Source organism: Salvelinus fontinalis, chromosome 34 (genome assembly GCF_029448725.1).
Source record: "Salvelinus fontinalis isolate EN_2023a chromosome 34, ASM2944872v1, whole genome shotgun sequence".
In the NCBI taxonomy this organism is placed as follows: Eukaryota; Metazoa; Chordata; class Actinopteri; order Salmoniformes; family Salmonidae; genus Salvelinus; species Salvelinus fontinalis.
The window spans coordinates 38,686,397-38,704,899 of NC_074698.1; the positions used below are offsets into that span (position 1 = coordinate 38,686,397).

Here is an 18,503-nt window from a genome sequence, read left to right on the forward strand (position 1 = left end):
CAACATCCCTGCAAGTCTTCTGCAGTAAAACCTCGCAATCCCAAGTACTTCTCTGCAGCTGCCACCACAACCTCTATTTTCTGTGACTTGTGTTCCATTTCTGCAGTACAGTTCACAACCATGGCTATAAATGCCAAGAAACCCACCTCAATGAAACATGTTATTCTCATCCCTCTTTATTGGTCTCTGCCTACTCACAGAAACCTCATCATGTGCACATCTTCCTCTACCGCTTTCTAGACTTCTTCAGCATATGACACTTTCTGTACTAACGTTAATCACTGACCTCAACCTGCCTTTGTCTCACCAGACACCCTCAATCTCCAGCCCCATGGGCAACCAACAGTTTACACACACAACTTTCTCCACCAATACTACACATTCCTTCATCTCATGCCCTCCTGCACTTTCTCACATCTAGGAATCTCCCTCCTACACACTGCTGCAACCCCTAAAACACAGGGGCATTGCAGTCTTGGGAACAATGTGAAAAGAGAATACGAGATTTGGATGACTGAATTAGCCACGCTATGGAACGCCACATTAACTAAATGTCACAGTTACATTCACTTGTATAAATTAATGTGAGTCTGTTCGAATGAATTAATGGACTGAAGAGTCTCATTTTTGAATTAATCAATTGTCAGTGGATGCTCTTTAAAAAGACAATGTCAGATTATTTATTTCCTTGTTTTTATCATCACTACCAGAAAATCTGCAGGGTGCGCAATGGATCTGATTATCATGGTGGTGGGGATGGACTGATTTGTGATCAATACAATCATTGTAAGGGGCAGAGGAAGGGAAAGTAAGTATGATAGGCACTCCATTGAACAGCTTTTAACCACAAGTTAGAAACAGGAAAACCGGGAAAAATGTGTTACTATATGTAATGTGCTACTATGTGTAATATGTTACTATATGTAATATGTTACTATACTGTATGTAATGTGTTACCAAATGTTATTTCTTACTATACGAAATGTGCTACTGTTAGGATTTATGTTTATGCACTATAGCCTGTTAGCATATTGTTTGAAGATGAATATTGTTTTGTTACACACACACACAAACAATACAGAGGGGGGTGTGTGTGTAGGTGTAAGGACTGACCAACACAGGCCATAAAGGCTGTGGACAGTCTGGAGAGGGGAGGGGTGCATCTCTCTAGGCCAACCAGGAGGTTAGAAAACTGGACAATACCATATTATGAACTGTTTCAGTGTAGAATCGACAGACACAAGACGGATGTAATCTACCCAGCAACCAGATGTGGACAAAAGGAACGCGCCAAGGGGCATGGACAAATCCGAGGGCCAGCAAAGGCGGGGCAAAGTCTAAACCGGCCCAGCCTCTACTGTGATAGGCCAACAGACACGTTGAAACTACGTCATCACGGTATAAGAACAGCTGTTTTACGTACTTCCTGCAGTTCCCTGTTTACCCTGCGTGGTGATGCAGCGAACCCGTATATACGAAAATTGCATTTGCCATTCATTGTTTGCGGTAATTAAACATAATTAAAGAAAGTTAGCAGAACTTGCTTTTTATTTATCCTGACACCGGATGTGTTGCGCGCAGCGTTCACACTACTATATGTAATATGTTATATGTAATCAACTCTTAACCAACCATGCTATTATGTTTGTTTTTCGCGTTGTTTGTAACTTGTTTTGTACATAATGTTGCTGCTACCATCTCTTATGACCGAAAATAGCTTCTGGACATCAGAACTGCGATGGCTCACCTCAAACTCACGAAGAGTTCTTCTTCAGTGAGTCGGACAGGAGGGATATATTACAGACACCCGACCAGGCCCAGATCCCCGTTATTCGCTGGAGAAGGAAACTGAGATTTTGCAGAAAGAGATCAAGGTGCCTTGAGAGGATCAGGCGACAAGTGGCTAACCTGCACTCCGTCCTGCTAGCTGACATTCAATCGCTGGAAAATAAATGGGACGAACTGAAAGCACGTTTATCCTACCAACGGGACATTAAAAACTGTAATATCTTATGTTTCACCGAGTCGTGGCTGAATGACAACATTAAGAACATACAGCTGGTGGGTTATACTTTCTATCAGCAGGACAGAATAGCAACCTCTGTTAAGACATGGGCCAGGGGCCTATGCATTTATATAAACAACAGCTGGTGCACGATATCTAAGGAAGTCTCTAGATTTTGCTCGCCTGAGGTAGAGTATCTCATGATAAGCTGTAGACCACATTATCTACCTAGAGTTTTCATCTGTATTTTTTGTAGCTGTCTACATACCACCACAGACCGATGCTGGCACTAAAACCGCACTCAATGAGCTGTATACCGCCATAAGCAAACAGGAAAACTCTCATCCAGAGGCTGTGCTCCTAGATGCCGGGGACTTTAATGCAGGGAAACTTAAAACAGTTCTATCAGCATGTTAAATGTGCAACCAGAGGGAAACAATTCTAGACCACCTTTACTCCACACACAAAGCTCTCCCTCACCCTCCATTTGGCAAATATGACCGTAATTCTATCCTCCTGCTTACAAGCAAAAATTAAAGCAGGAAGCACCAGTGACTCGGGTTATAAAAAAAAGTGGTCAGATGAAGCAGATGCTAAACTACAGGATTGTTTTGCTAGCACAGACTGGAATATGTTCCGGGATTCTTCTGATGGCATTGAGGAGTACATCACATCAGTCACTGGCTTTATCAATAAGTGCATCGAGGATGTCGTACCCACAGTGACTGTACGTACATACCCCAACCAGAAGCCATGGATTACAGGCAACATTTGCACTGAGCTAAAGGGTAGAGCTGCCGCTTTCAAGGAGCGGGACTCTAACATGGAAGTTAATAAGAAATCCCACTATGTCCTCTGACGAACCATCAAACAGGCAAAGCGTCAATACAGGACTAAGATTGAATCGTATTACACCGGCTCCGACGCTCGTCAGATGTGGCAGGGCCTGCAAACTATTACAGACTACAAAGGGAAGCACAGCCGAGAGCTGCTCAGTGACACAATCCTACCAGAGGGGCTAAATCACTTCTACGCTAGCTTCGAAGCAAGTAACACTGAAACACGCATGAGAGCACCAGATGTTCCGGACGACTATGTGATCACGCTCTCCGCAGCCAGAGACCACCATAGGCCATGTGCCCAAGAACACTAAGGTAACCTGCCTAAATGACTACCGACCCGTAGCACTCACGTCTGTAGCCATGGAATGCTTTGTGAGGCTGGTAATGGCTCACATCAACACCACTATCCTAGAAACCCTAGACCCACTCCAATTTGCATACCGCACCAACATATCCACAGATGATGCAATCTCAATTGCACTCCACACTGCCCTTTCACACCTGGACAAAAGGAACACCTATGTGAGAATGCTATTCATTGACTACAGCTCAGCTCAACACTATAGTGCCCTCAAAGCTCATCACTAAGCTATGGACCCTAGTACTAAACACCACCCTCTGCAACTGGATCCTGTACTTCCTGACGGTCCGCCCCCAGGTGATAAGGGTAGGTAACAACACATCCAGCAGCATACCACCCTGCATACCACTACTGGCTTGCTTCTGAAGCTAAGCAGGGTTGGTCCTGGTCAGGCCCTGGATGGGAGACCAGATGCTGCTGGAAGTGGTGTTGGAGGGCCAGTAGGAGGCACTCTTTCCTCTGGTCTAAAAAATATCCCAATGCCCCAGGGCAGTGATTGGGGACACTGCCCTGTGTAGGGTGCCGTCTTTCGGGTGGGACGTTAAACGGGTGTCCTGACTCTCTGAGGTCATTAAAGATCCCATGGCACTTATCGTAAGAGTAGGGGTGTTAACCCCGGTGTCCTGGCTAAATTCCCAATCTGGCCCTCAAACCATCATGGTCACCTAATAATCCCCACTTTACAATTGGCTCATTCATCCCCCTCCTCTCCCCTGTAACTATTCCCCAGGTCGTTGCTGCAAATGAGAACGTGTTCTCAGTCAACTTACCTGGTAAAATAATGGTAAAATAAATAAAAAATAAATAAAAAATCTGCCACGCTGATCCTCAACACGGGGTCCGTGCTCAGTCCCCTCCTGTACTCCCTGTTCACTCATGACTGCACGGCCATTCACGACTCCAACACCATCATTAAGTTTGCTGATGACACAACAGTGGTAGTAGGCCTGAAAACCGACAACGATGAGACACCCTATAGGGAGGTCAGAGACTTGACCATGTGGTGCAAGGACAACAACCTCTCCCACAACGTGATCAAGACAAAGGAGATGATTGTGGACTACAGAAAAAGGAGGACCGAGTACGCCCCCATTCTCATCGACGGGAATGTAGTGGAGCAGGTTGAGAGCTTCAAGTTCCTTGGCGTCCACATCACCAACAAACTAACATGGTCCAAGCAGACCAAGACAGTCGTGAAGAGGGCATGACAAAACCTAATCCCCCTCAGGAGACTGAAAAGATTTGGCATGGGTCCTCAGATCCTCAAAATGTTTTACAGCTGCACCATCGAGAGCATCCTGACGGGTTGCATTACTGCCTGGTATGGCAACTGCTCGGCCTCCGACCGCAAGGCACTACAGAGGGTAGTGCGTACGGCCCAGTACATCACCGGGTCCAGGCTTCCTGGACCTCTATACCAGGCGGTGTCAGAGGAAGGCCCTAAAAATTGTCAAAGACTCCAGCCACCCTAGTCATAGACTGTTCTCTCTGCTACCGCACGGCAAGCGGTACCGGAGCGCCAAGTCTAGGTCCAAGAGGCTCCTAAATAGCTTCTACCCCCAAGCCATAAGACTCCTGAACAGCTAATCAAATGGCTACCCAGACTATTTGCATTGTCATCGTCCCCCCCCCCCCCTCCTCTGGAACACTGCTGCTACTCTCTGTTATTATCTATGCATAGTCACTTTAATAACTCTACGAACATGTACATATTACCTCAATTACCTGGACACCGGTACCCCCTGTATATAGCAAATTGAGTAAATGTTGTTATTTACTGCTGCTCTTTAATCATTTGTTATTCTTATCTCTTACTTTTTGTTGTATTTTCTTACAACTGCATTGTTGGTTAAGGGCTTGTAAGTAAGCATCTCACAGTAAGGTCTACCTGTTGTATTCGGCACATTGGACAAATACAATATACTATATGGAGAAAGGAAGTAGCTTATAAACTGTACATTACTCAAGCGTTATTGCGATTGTGGCGAATGGGGTCTGATTGTTGATGTGCCCCTGGCTGTCCTAAGAATTGTGCCATCTGGTTTGCTTAATATAAGGAATTAGATTTATAGCATTTACTTAAACTGTTGATACTTAAGTACATTTGAAACCAGATACTTGTAGACTTTTACTAAAGCAATATTTTACTGGGTGACTTTCACTTTAGTCATTATCATCAAGGTTTCTTTAATTTAATTCAAGTATGACAAATTAGTACTTTTTCCACCATTGGACAGATACTCTCTCTGGATCTACACATCTTTGTTGTGTCACAATATTATATCCTACATTATGCAAAAGTAACAACTTTTAATCAGATATAGCTGAAGATGGAGACAAGTGTCTCATTGATGTCATTGATGTGTAATTCCTTCCACAATTCAGTCACTTTGCGATGCCAACCATTAGGTATTTACCAACCAGAATTACAATTCATCTTTGTTTTTTAATCTAAATCCTTGATGGTGCCGGCAGTTGTTCTTCAGAAACATGGATTTCCAAAGCCAACATGATCTTGGAGTGCCTTGATCTCACGAAGAACTGCCTCTTTCTGGAAGTTCAACTGGGAAATAAAAGTCAATTACTTCATTAAATGCATATACATATCAATAACATTGTTTTGAAACAATTCAGAGAGGAACAACCTTCAGGGCGTATTTGTAGGACTGCTCTGCCTCAAGTCTTCGGCCCGTCTGAAACACACAACCACACACACACACTTGAGGGTTAATACACATGGATTTCACCTGAACTCTTTGTTTGTGTCAAAAACCCCAGTACACGGCCCTAAAGGAGCCAATTCTCTTCTGGCCCCCTTCTACACACACTATATACTGTACTGTGTATATACTATAGCACTCAGTCCCACATAACAAGATGTAACAACAGAGATCCGTTCATTCGATATGTAATTCTATGGTGGTGACATCATAAGGTTTGGATCATAGAAACACAATCCATAGAAAGGGTTTGAAACCTCAAACTCTGGCAATCTGGCTGGCCATCATTGACTTGAATTGGGAGAACCATTTTATGGATTCTATTTCTATGGACTGGATGCTCACCTGCAAACAAACTAGAGACAGGTAACCCCACACCTCCGCGTTCCCGTTGTTCAGGATGTTGGCCTCTGTCAGTGCATCCTCTGCTTCAGTCAGCTCCCCTAGCTGTGTGTGGGAACACACACACACACACACACAGCAACTAAGAACGTATTCCTAACTAGCCTGGTTAAATAAAAGGTTAAATAAATAATAAAAATGCACATACACACAAATATATCCTTGATACATAATCAAAAAGAGCAGTATCATTTCTAGAGGAGCTTGGGAAGAGTAGAAATTGTATTTTTACCCGGTAACAGGCGATCCCTAGTCCCAGCCAGGTGAGGCAGGAGGGGGAGCTCTTGCAGGCGCGCAGGTAAGTTGTTTTCGCCCTCTGAAACTTAAGTGTTAATACATAAAGTGTTCATTTCAATCATGTTGGCACACATCGGTAGGTAGGAGCTGGAGACATAACACCTAATTGGTGGACGAGGTGCAGAGTCAAACTAACAGACCAAAAACAATGAATCTCACACACTCCTAGGGACTTAATTACAGGGAGTTAATTAGTGGGTAACTTTAATATTTTTAGAATAATGTATTGTTCAGTTTCCACCGAAACAACTACCAACTCCTGAATATTCCCCAGTAGTAAATACATTGTTCTCAGGTCCCAGGTGGTGTGTGTGACCCCCACCCCCTGTCCATCTCACCTCCCCTTCCTGCAGGTAGATGGATCCCAGGCGCAGGTAGATGGGGTGTGTGTCTGTGGCATCCGTCACAAAGTCCAGGGTCCTCTCGTAACACTCCTGGGCCTTCCCAAACTCCCCAGTCAGGTGGTGTATGTGCCCAAACAACGCCCATACATCTGGGTCCTATACATGTCCAAAATACACACATCTGGGTCCTATACGTGTCCAGAATATACACATCTGGGTCCCATACGTGTCCAAAATACACACATCTGGGTCCTATACGTGTCCAGAATATACACATCTGCGTCCTATACATGTCCAAAATACACACATCTGGGTCCTATACGTGTCCAGAATATACACATCTGGGTCCCATACGTGTCCAAAATACACACATCTGGGTCCTATACGTGTCCAGAATATACACATCTGGGTCCCATACGTGTCCAGAATATACACATCGGGGTCCTATACGTGTCCAGAATACACACATCTGGGTCCCATACGTGTCCAGAATATTCACATCGGGGTCCCATACGTGTCCAGAATACACACATCTGGACCCTATACGTGTCCAGAATACACACATCTGGGTCCCATACGTGTCCAGAATATACACATCTGGGTCCTATATGTGTCCAGAATACACACATCTGGGTCCTATACGTGTCCAGAATACACACATCTGGACCCTATACGTGTCCAGAATACACACATCTGGACCCTATACGTGTCCAGAATATACATCTGGGTCCTATACGTGTCCAGAATATACATCTGGGTCCTATACGTGTCCAGAATAAACATCTGGGTCCTATACGTGCCCAGAATATACAATATAGCAATCAGGTCCTGTATAGATCACTTAGTTAGAGCATGGTTTTAATAACACCAAGGTTGTGGGTTCAATTCCTGCAGGGATCACACTAATGTGTTAGACATTTGATTCCTGTATGGAAAAATATATAAACCATTTAGAAGCATCAGATTATCATCAAATTGCTGCAAAACCAATTTCCTTTGAAACAATAAAGTTGAAAGTTGAACTTGAAGGGCCAGCTTCTCAGACCCAGATTCAGCCTAGTTCTGAACTAATAAGCTCTTTCAATTGAGAATCTCCATTGAGAATGCTTTTTACTCCTGGACCAGGCTTAATTTGTGTCTGGGAATTGGGCTGGAAATGTCTATTGGCTCTACCTGAAAGCTGTCGTTGAGTGCCTCCTTCAGGCTGGACTCGGCGCTGCCGTACTCTGCCCTGAGCAGCTGCAGGCGGGCCAGGGCCAGGTGGTAGGAGCTGCTCAGACCCCCCTCTGGACACAAGAGCTCCTGGGCCAGCGCTCTCTGGGCCATCTGTGGACAAAGGGTCAGAATTGGACAAGATTAGAAACATACGCACAATAAACCACATGGATCACCGTGCAGTCTCTTTTTATCATCTACCATCTGTAGCAAACACAGGACACAGAGGGAAGGCTGACAAATATGTGTCTGGACTGATGCACAGATCTCGTCTCAGAATATTGGCCAAATTAAAGAGTGATAAGCATGAAGACAGTGTGAGAGAGATACTATTATACAGAGCTATAGTAGCTCACCAGTCTAACATACTGTATGTGTTTTTCACTCATTATCTTCTGTTGGATTGGGCCACGGTTTAGTGTATACACATCCATAGTCTTCTATACAGCATGTGTGTCTAGTAGCTGTGTGTGTGTGTGTGTGTGTGTGTGTGTGTGTGTGTGTGTGTGTGTGTGTGTGTGTGTGTGTGTGTGTGTGTGTGTGTGTGTGTGTGTGTGTGTGTGTGTGTGTGTGTGTGTGTGTGTGTGTGTGTGTGTGTGTGTGTGTGTGTGTGTGTGTGTGTGCTCATGTTGCTGACCTGTAGTGCGTTGTTCTGCAGCAGGAACTGCACTGTCTCCATATAGATGGTGGTGTTTAGTCTGGTGGGGGTTGCTAAGTGTCGCATGGCACTAGGTTCAGCCTCAGCACCTCCCTTGTATCCCTCCCCAGGCATGCTGCCCTGGCAGCTCTGAGACCCGGTCACCACACTGGCTTCTGTGTCTCCATCCACATCTACAGCCAAAAAAAGTAGATCACAGAAATGAGTTTGACCTCTTGCACAACAACACCTCACACTCACAAAGCATGGTCTTGGTTGAATAAGGCTGACAATACGTCTAGTCTCAAGCAGGGTGGCGCCACCGCACGATGCTCGATTTGTCGCTCGGCTAACCAGCTAGCGATACTGCATCTGCTACACTTCAGTGCTCACCTGGCTTGATGGTTAGCGACTCACAGTTAGCCACCTCCTGCTCCTCCTCCCCCAGGTCTGGTGACTCCACCCTTGTCTCCACCCTGCAGGGTGGGGTGACCACCAGGGCTGCCCTCTGCTGCTTGGTGGCCTCCAGGAAGGCCATCTCTGTCTGGATGGAGTTCTCCTGGCCCTCATAGAACAGGCCTAACCAGTGACCACAGATAATATGGTCACCACCATTGGATGGCAATTTTTTTTGAACTGACTCGCAATTGATTCCAAATTGAAGAATTAGAATCGACACCAATATTTCTAATAAGTCAAACAGCTCTATTACAACACATTATTCCAGTATTGTAACACCGTATAAATGATTACTAAAGTATTATGGCGTGTCCTTGTTTCTTTGTATTGAATTCTTGGGATTAGATGATGTTCACTGACAGAGGTATCTGTTTGTGTTTGATAGAGGCGTTTCCAGCCTGGTCCTAGATCACTTTGTGCTGTAGAGCCAACCCTAGGGTTGTTGTTACAAACATACAGTATCTGGGACCAGGCTAGCATCTCCCTCCCTGGCTCTCATCTTTTACCAAACAGAGTCCAGGCCACCACATTGGCCGGGTCCACACACGTGGCTCCTTCAAAGAATGTCTCTGCCTCCTCAAGGCGTCCATCCATCTCTGCCAGGATACCACACATAAGCAAACTGCAGACAGACAGAGAATATCATTCAGTTAGACTCTGTAATTCATTTATTTACCCATAAAAAAAAAATACATTAAATAATTAAATAAAATTGTGCAGGGGTGAAAACCCCCAGAAAGGGCTTGTAGGAGGGCCCTCATCCCATGAGAGGTATACATGCAAATGACAAGTTCCTGGTTTCACTGGATGTAAGTTTTAAGTATGGACCTCTATTCCCCTAGTCTGGTTAAACCAGACTGAATGCTGAACCAGGTTACTATCCCCTTCTTTATTACCTGGGCAGGTGTTTTTGCTCCATGGACACAGCGTAGTGGAAGCACTCCTCAGCCTTCTGGTAGTCAGCCGTCAGCATGTACAACACCCCGTAGTCAAACCAGTGGGCTGGGTCGCTACGGTCACGAGTCAGCTGCTGCAGGGGGAGAACCATCACAAACAAACCAAGCCCACTAACAGGGTTAGAACATCCCTTTCTGAACTAATTAAAACCATACTTAGAAATGTCCGTTGTTATGATGTTTTATCCCGTCACAACTAAAGGTCCAATGGTTGAAAACATTCAATAGCTTTGTCACAGGCACTCTAGTGACTGCAGCACAAGGTGTGTGGTGCAGACAGACAGTGTGTAACTACTCAGAATGTGATTAAGATGAGTGCTTCAGCACTTTGCCCTGCCCAAAATGATCCCCTCCAACACTCTGTTACCTCCTGGTAGTACTGGGCAGCTAGCTGGTAGTCTCCGTTGAGCTGGGCCTCCTTGGCAAAGTGTACGAGCTGGGCACAGTCCACCAGGGGGCGAGGCTGAGTCTCCTGGGCATCCACTGACAACGTCTGGAGAGAGAAGAAGGGCAAGGCAGTTAGGTATTCTTTTGTACATTATGGGACACAAACGATTGCACATAATGAATATATTTCACCAAATATAGCATGTTACAAACAGGGCCCCATAAGGGAGAGTTATGAACACCCAACCCTAGGCAACACAGTGACTAGGGGCTGGTTTCAATTATGGACTTTTTTGGTAGAGAGGAACTACGTCACTGCCTATGTGAAAAAAACAACACATCTGGGGACTCTCTCAACAAATCACAAGGCAGCCATGCCAGAACGTTGCCATTCAAAACCAAAGTTTACAGGCAAAACCTTTGCAGTGGTTTTAGTTAAGATAGATTATGCAAACTAGCCATTTGTGAAATGCACACAATAACCTCTGTGATCTCCATCCTGCTAGCTACTATTTAGTATTTTATTAAAGCAGATAAAGTAGTGGCAGTGACGTAGTTCCTCTATACCAAAAGAGTCCATCATTGAAACCAGATCCTAGTCACTGTTTTTGCCTGTGGTCGGGTTTACGAGACTACATAAGGGAAGGGAGAAGGGAAGAACGGAATAGGTTGAAATCCATGGAAAGAAAGAACTGGTCATGTAAATGTATGTATGGTGGGACTGGGAAGGGTGAGCAAGGATGTGTGTTTGTGTGTGTGTCTTGCCTTGTTGAGGGCGACGTGCATCTCGTCCACCAGGAACACATAGAGCTGGCTGAGGAAGGCCTGCAGCTGCTCAGGATCTGAGAAGGCCTCGGTCCGCAGCATCTTCTCCCTCACGATACGCACCACAGAGTACTGGCCATGACATAGTAGAAGGAACATCACCACAGAGTACTGGCTATGACATGGCAGCATAAACATCAGCACAGAGTACTGGCCATGACATGGCAGCAGAAACATCAGCACAGAGTACTGACCCTAACATGGTAGCAGAAACATCACCACAGAGTACTGGCTATGACATGGCAGCAGAAACATCACCACAGAGTACTGGCCATGACATGGCAGCAGAAACATCAGCACAGAGTACTGGCTATGACATGGCAGCAGAAACATCACCACAGAGTACTGGCCATGACATGGTAGCAGAAACATCACCACAGAGTACTGGCCATGACATGGCAGCAGAAACATCACCACAGAGTACTGGCCATGACATGGTAGCAGAAACATCAGCACAGAGTATTGACCCTGACATGGTAGCAGAAACATCAGCACAGAGTACTGGCCATGACATAGCAGCAGAAACATCCGCACAGAGTACTGGCCATGACATGGTAGCAGAAACATCAGCACAGAGTATTGACCCTGACATGGTAGCAGAAACATCAGCACAGAGTATTGACCCTGACATGGTAGCAGAAACATCAGCACAGAGTACTGGCCATGACATGGTAGCAGAAACATCAGCACAGAGTACTGGCCATGACATGGCAGCAGAAACATCAGCACAGAGTATTGACCCTGACATGGCAGCAGAAACATCAGCACAGAGTATTGACCCTGACATGGCAGCAGAAACATCCGCACAGAGTACTGGCCATGACATGGCAGCAGAAACATCAGCACAGAGTACTGGCCATGACATGGCAGCAGAAACATCAGCACAGAGTACTGGCCATGACATGGCAGCAGAAACATCAGCACAGAGTACTGGCCATGACATGGCAGCAGAAACATCAGCACAGAGTACTGGCCATGACATGGTAGCAGAAACATCAGCACAGAGTACTGGCCATGACATGGCAGCAGAAACATCAGCACAGAGTACTGGCCATGACATGGCAGCAGAAACATCAGCACAGAGTACTGGCCATGACATGGTAGCAGAAACATCAGCACAGAGTATTGACCCTGACATGGTAGCAGAAACATCACCACAGAGTACTGGCCATGACATGGCAGCAGAAACATCCGCACTGAGTACTGGCCATGACATGGCAGCAGAAACATCAGCACAGAGTACTGGCCATGACATGGTAGCAGAAACATCAGCACAGAGTATTGACCCTGACATGGTAGCAGAAACATCACCACAGAGTACTGGCCATGACATGGCAGCAGAAACATCCGCACTGAGTACTGGCCATGACATGGCAGCAGAAACATCAGCACAGAGTACTGACCCTAACATGGTAGAAAAAACATCACCACAGATTTACAGTTGAAATCGGAAGTTTAGATACACCTTAGCCAAATACATTTAAACTCAGTTTCACAATTCCTGACATTTAATCCTAGTAAAAATTCCCTGTCTTAGGTCAGTTAGGATCTCCACTATTTTAAGAATGTGAAATGTCAGAATAATAGTAGAGAGAATGATTTATTTCAGCTTTTATTTCTTTCATCACATTCCCAGTTGGTCAGAAGTTTACATACACTCAATTAGTATTTGGTAGCATTGCCTTTAAATTGTTTAACTTGGGTCAAATGTCATGGGTAGCCTTCCACAAGCTTCCAACAATAAATTGGGTGAATTTTGCCCCATTCCTCCTGACAGAGCTGGTGTAACTGAGTCAGGTTTGTAAGCCTCCTTGCTCGCACACGCTTTTTCAGCTCTGCCCACAAATGTCCTATAGGATTGAGGTCAGGGCTTTGTGATGGCCACTCCAATACCTTGACTTTGTTGTCCTTAAGCCATTTTGCCACAACTTTGGAAGTATGCTTCGGGTCTATTCTATGAAAAACAGTTGTTTATGAATAACATACAAGGGGAAACATATGTATCAGACAGCATTGAATTGTCTTCTCAAAAAGACTTAAAAAGGGACGACAGAGCTACGCTGGTCAAACTTGGAAAGACTGCACAAACAGATCTGGCATCAGAATATTTGGGATCCAATTGATCTTTCACTAAATCTATAATACATTGTAAGGAACCGACCTCAGATGAGAAGAACAACACGCAGACTGGCTTGTTAACCAGAATTTAGGAGATAAGCACCAGCTGGCCACTGGTTAGCCCTGACCCCGCTGTCCAAAAGCAGCTATTGAGCGCTCATGCAACTGTCATTCACAACATTATCCTTTACCCACTCCCCTAACCAGGATCATACTCATAAGTGTACACTGTAGCAAAAGGTTTTGCAACAGAAAACAAAAACAACTGTTTCTTAAGTTTAGGTATTCTCTGCCTGTTTCAGTCATTTTTTTTGGTGCCTAATGAATGCGACCCAGCCCTTTCTCACCTTAATCTGCTCCTTGAAAGCAAAGTACTTCCCAGAATAGTTGAGTTCTCCCAGGAGCTTGGTCTTGCGCTGCTCCTGGCTGGTTGGGTCCAGAGGCTTCTCTCCGGGCAGGAAGGCAGGCCCGAACAGCTGCTGGTACTGCTCCAACACCTGGCCTGCCACACTGGCTATCTGGGCCTGGTACTCCTGCACAGCCTGGTACAGCAGGATAGAAGGAAGGAAGTAGGGAAGCAAGGACGGAAGCAAAGCCGCAAGGAAGGAAGGGATAAATAATGCTAAAAATAGACTTGTTTTCAAACAATTATGACATTTGGTAACGATTTGCATTTCCCAGAGCCCGTTATAAGGTTAAGTGTGACGTTGGTTTGGGATGTGCTGGACCGCAGGAGACAGCAGCTATCATCACCGGAAACCACTGGCATTTTATGCCTCTACTTACTTTAGCAGGCTACTACCTTTGACTGTGTTCACAAGTCTAGATTATGGCCACAAGATGGCAATCACTCAGAGTGAATGTAATGATTGAGGGAAGTGCAATCATCAGACCATGTTATTGGATTGCGTTTGTGGAATGTGTGTGTGTGGTAGTTTACTCTCTCTGCTCCAGCAGGTCTGCGAGGCAAAGGAGCTCTGGGAGGTATCAGCTCCATCACCCTTTCAACAGAAATGTAGAGAAATTGTAGTAAACCATAAAACAATGTTACAACAACATTACTAGGATATTGCTACAATGTTACTACAACTGCTACTACAACATCTATTCAAACAAACCATCAATTTTTCTTCCCATTCCAATCTATATTACTGCAGTACTTCCACTCAATTACTTCAAACTTACATGTTTATCTTTGAGGCCACTCCATATATTTAATTAAAGTTGAACAAACATTACGTTACCTTTTGGCTAACTCTTCCGGTGACCTCTTTGGCACCAGTGACTTCTCAAGAGCGATTTCAATGATGATGTAGGTTCTGGAATCTGCATACATCTAAGTTCAAGGTTCAAGTTCATTTGCCACATGCAATAGATACACTGGAAATGGTACACAGAGATGATAGGTACTACTTATAGAGGGTGGAAGGTAGCCTAGCAGTTAGGAGAGTTGGGCCAGTAACAGAAAGGTCGCTGGTTTGACTATGTGAAAAATCTGTTGATGTGCCCTTGAGCAAGGCACTTACTCTAATTGCTCCTGTCAGTCTCTCTGGATAAGAGAGAGTCTGCTAAATGACTACATTGTAAATGTATACATGACCCCTAGATTTGATCTTTTTGAATGGTTCACCGAACCCCAACTCACCTGACCCTCTGTGTTCACTTGTTGCTGCTGTTCAGTTTCAACCAGAGTCACACTATCAGAGCCAATGGGTGCTGACTTCCCCTGTGTCCCGGGCTGAAATTAAACACATCACCATGTCCTTCTCTCCCACCAATCAAGGCAAACAAGCACAGCATATTTATTTTCTAGTTCACTCTTTACAAGTTAGAATATTGCCATGAGACATTGCAAAAAGACCAAGTTGGAAATACACACTAGCAAACCAACTGCATGGTTCAACCATTAAACAGTTCTTTTCTGGTTGGATGTGGGCATGTGTAGGCAACACTTCTAGGCAACACTTGTGTATGAACCATGAATGAGAGGTTGTTGTTTGTGTGGATCAACTCATGTACCTGTGCATGCTTGCATGCTTGTGTGTGTGTATGTATGTGTACTTTGTGCACTTTGTGTGTGTGCATCCGTGGGCATGCATGTGTGTGTGTGTGTGTGTGTGTGTGAGCGTGTGTGTGTGTGCACACTTGTGGAGGCACATGTGTGTGTGGGTGCATGCCTGTGTGTAAGAGCCTGTTATTTGTCTGGCCATGACAGATGCTTAGTTGGTGGGGTGGCTGTGTATGTGTGTGTGTATGTTTCCGTGTATGTATGTGTGCGTACGCACATGAGTCGGTGTGTTTGTTCGTCGATCTTTCAGCTGCTGTGCCACGGGGGGTGGGGGGGGGGGGGGGGGTGTAGCGAGGGGCCAGATGAGCTAACAGCTAACGAGATGATTCACCGCTCTCTGACGACGCTGGCAAGCTGCTGCCATTAAGGCTAATTGCTTTGGGAAGCGGTCCTGTTGCTGCCGACCCATAATTCAATCATAGAGGAAATCAGGGTCTCTGATCTAAGATGCTCTGTGGGAGACTGCAGCTGGCCTATCAACAGGATGTCACTGAATGCTATTGAGACCTTTTACAAAGAAGTCATATCCTAGCTCTATCGCAGTAGTTAGTTAGTTAGTAGTTAGTTTTTCTTCGATTCCTTGCATCCTATCTCCTTGTCTCCTACTCAACCATATTGGAGGAGAAGGTCAAAGGTCCCTCCCATCTCACCTTGTTCTCCAATGTGTTCTGAGAAAGAGGCAAGGAGAGAGGGTGCTAGGCATCAAGTAATGATGAATTGAGAAAGAGCCACTGTCTGAGACACAGAGCCCCATCATGGTCAAAAAAGCAGTAAGTCAGTCGCTCACCCTTTTGGGCAATTCCTTGGTGTCCTTCCCGCCCTTGTGACCGCCGTCAAACAGCTTACTAGGGATCGCCTTGCAGGAGCCTACGGAGGAGGGGGCCCTACCTCGGCCCTGGGTGGCCGGAGCCCTGATACTCTCTCTCAGAACACTGATGTTTCTCTTAGCCTGTCAAACACAATACAAGGGTCATGTTCATTAGGGCACACCGTAACAAAACATTTTGCAACGGTAAACGAAAATGACAGTACTTATTGGACCAAGTCCATAGTCGTCCCTCCTGTTTCAGTCCGTTTGTCGCCTTATGAACATGACCCGGGTCACACATAATAACACCAGATAATCACTCAGCAGGGGGTGGTTTGGTTCTATGTTGCCAAGGTAATGCAAAAACTCAAGTTCAGCACCTCAGGGGTAGCGTGACAGCATTAGAGCACATCACAGGAGGTTGGTGGCACCTTAATTGGGTCGGACGGGCTTGTGGTAATGGCTGGTGCAGAATCAGTGGAATGGTATCAAATACATCATACACATGTGTTTGATGCCATTCCATTTGCTCCGTTCCAGACATTATTATGAGCCGTCCTCCCCTCAGCAGCCCCCATTAACAATCCAAACTATGACACAACAAGCCAATTGGCAATGAGTGAAAACCATCCCCGCAGAGATACAGTGCTGCACAGCTGTGAAATACTAAAAGATGTGTCAAAGGTGTGTTGTGGTTAACGGATGTATCTCATATTTCCACATTTGTTCATGTACAAGCTAAGAGCCCTTAGAAACCTAATGGTTATGAGATGTACTGCGCTAACACAAACAATTTGTTTTAAGATTGTAATAACATGGACCATCAAGTGTTTTGATTCTCTATTTTAGGACACCTGAGGGTATCATATAATTTTTTTTAAAGGGCAATAAAGTGTTATCTAGCTACATAGGAAATGTACAAAAACAAACCAAAACAACTAACCAAATGTCCTCAGCAGAATGATACTTTAAACAAAACTCCAATAGACAGAGAGAGAGCAACAAGGACACAAAAACTGGCACAGAATAGAATGGATGATAATCTGGACAACTGCTGTGGCTCAGAATGAATTAGTCAACATGGCTGCCTCTGTTCTGGTAGTCTGTTCTGCAAGTCTGTTTCATTTCTCCACTCATATCACAGTCTCTCTCACACACACAGACACACACCTAAAGCAGTTCTGTAATAATCACGAGTGGCAAATTAGTATTGACCGTTCCTACACACCTGCCACTGCAAGACTATCTCACCTTAGTCTTGCGATACCAAACCTGTCAATGTAACAGTATAACTTTAAACCGTCCCCTCGCCCCGACCCGGGCGCGAACCAGGGACCCTCTGCACACATCGACAACAGTCACCCACGAAGCAGCGTTACCCATCGCTCCACAAAAGCCACGGCCCTTGCAAAGCAAGGGGCAACACTACTTAAGTCTCAGAGCAAGTGACGTAACTGATTGAAATGCTACTAGCGCGCACCCGCTAACTAGCTAGCCATTTCACATCCGTTACACTCACCCCCCTTTCAACCTCCTCCTTTTTTCAACCTCCTCCTTTTCCGCAGCAACCAGCATCCGGGTCACGGCACCAATGTAACAGTATAACTTTAAACCGTCCCCTCGCCCCCATCGCTCCACAAAAGCCGCGGCCCTTGCAAAGCAAGGGGCAACACTACTTAAGTCTCAGAGCAAGTGACGTAACTGATTGAAATGCTACTAGCGCGCACCCGCTAACTAGCTAGCCATTTCACATCCGTTACACTCACCCCCCTTTCAACCTCCTCCTTTTCCGCAGCAACCAGTGATCCGGGTCAACAGCATCAATGTAACAGTATAACTTTAAACCGTCCCCTCGCCCCGACCCGGGCGCGAACCAGGGACCCTCTGCACACATCGACAACAGTCACCCACGAAGCAGCGTTACCCATCGCTCCACAAAAGCCACGGCCCTTGCAAAGCAAGGGGCAACACTACTTAAGTCTCAGAGCAAGTGACGTAACTGATTGAAATGCTACTAGCGCGCACCCGCTAACTAGCTAGCCATTTCACATCCGTTACA

The 18,503-nt window shown here is 45.5% G+C and overlaps 1 protein-coding gene across 1 annotated transcript; it reads right to left on the reverse strand.

Moving 5' to 3' along the window:
• Nucleotides 1–5,323: 5,323 nt before the first annotated feature.
• Nucleotides 5,324–16,588, reverse strand: LOC129833863 (cilia- and flagella-associated protein 70-like; the record flags this gene model as incomplete). The annotated part of the gene is made up of 17 exons (XM_055898702.1): nt 5,324–5,771; nt 5,854–5,901; nt 6,274–6,375; nt 6,563–6,652; nt 6,966–7,127; nt 8,145–8,297; nt 8,824–9,017; nt 9,217–9,402; nt 9,789–9,904; nt 10,179–10,312; nt 10,606–10,731; nt 11,391–11,522; nt 13,916–14,110; nt 14,509–14,569; nt 14,813–14,904; nt 15,214–15,306; nt 16,424–16,588. Coding segments are annotated over 17 exons (2,130 nt in total), but the record flags the coding sequence as incomplete, so codon positions are not given.
• Between the last annotated feature and the right edge of the window lie 1,915 nt (nt 16,589–18,503).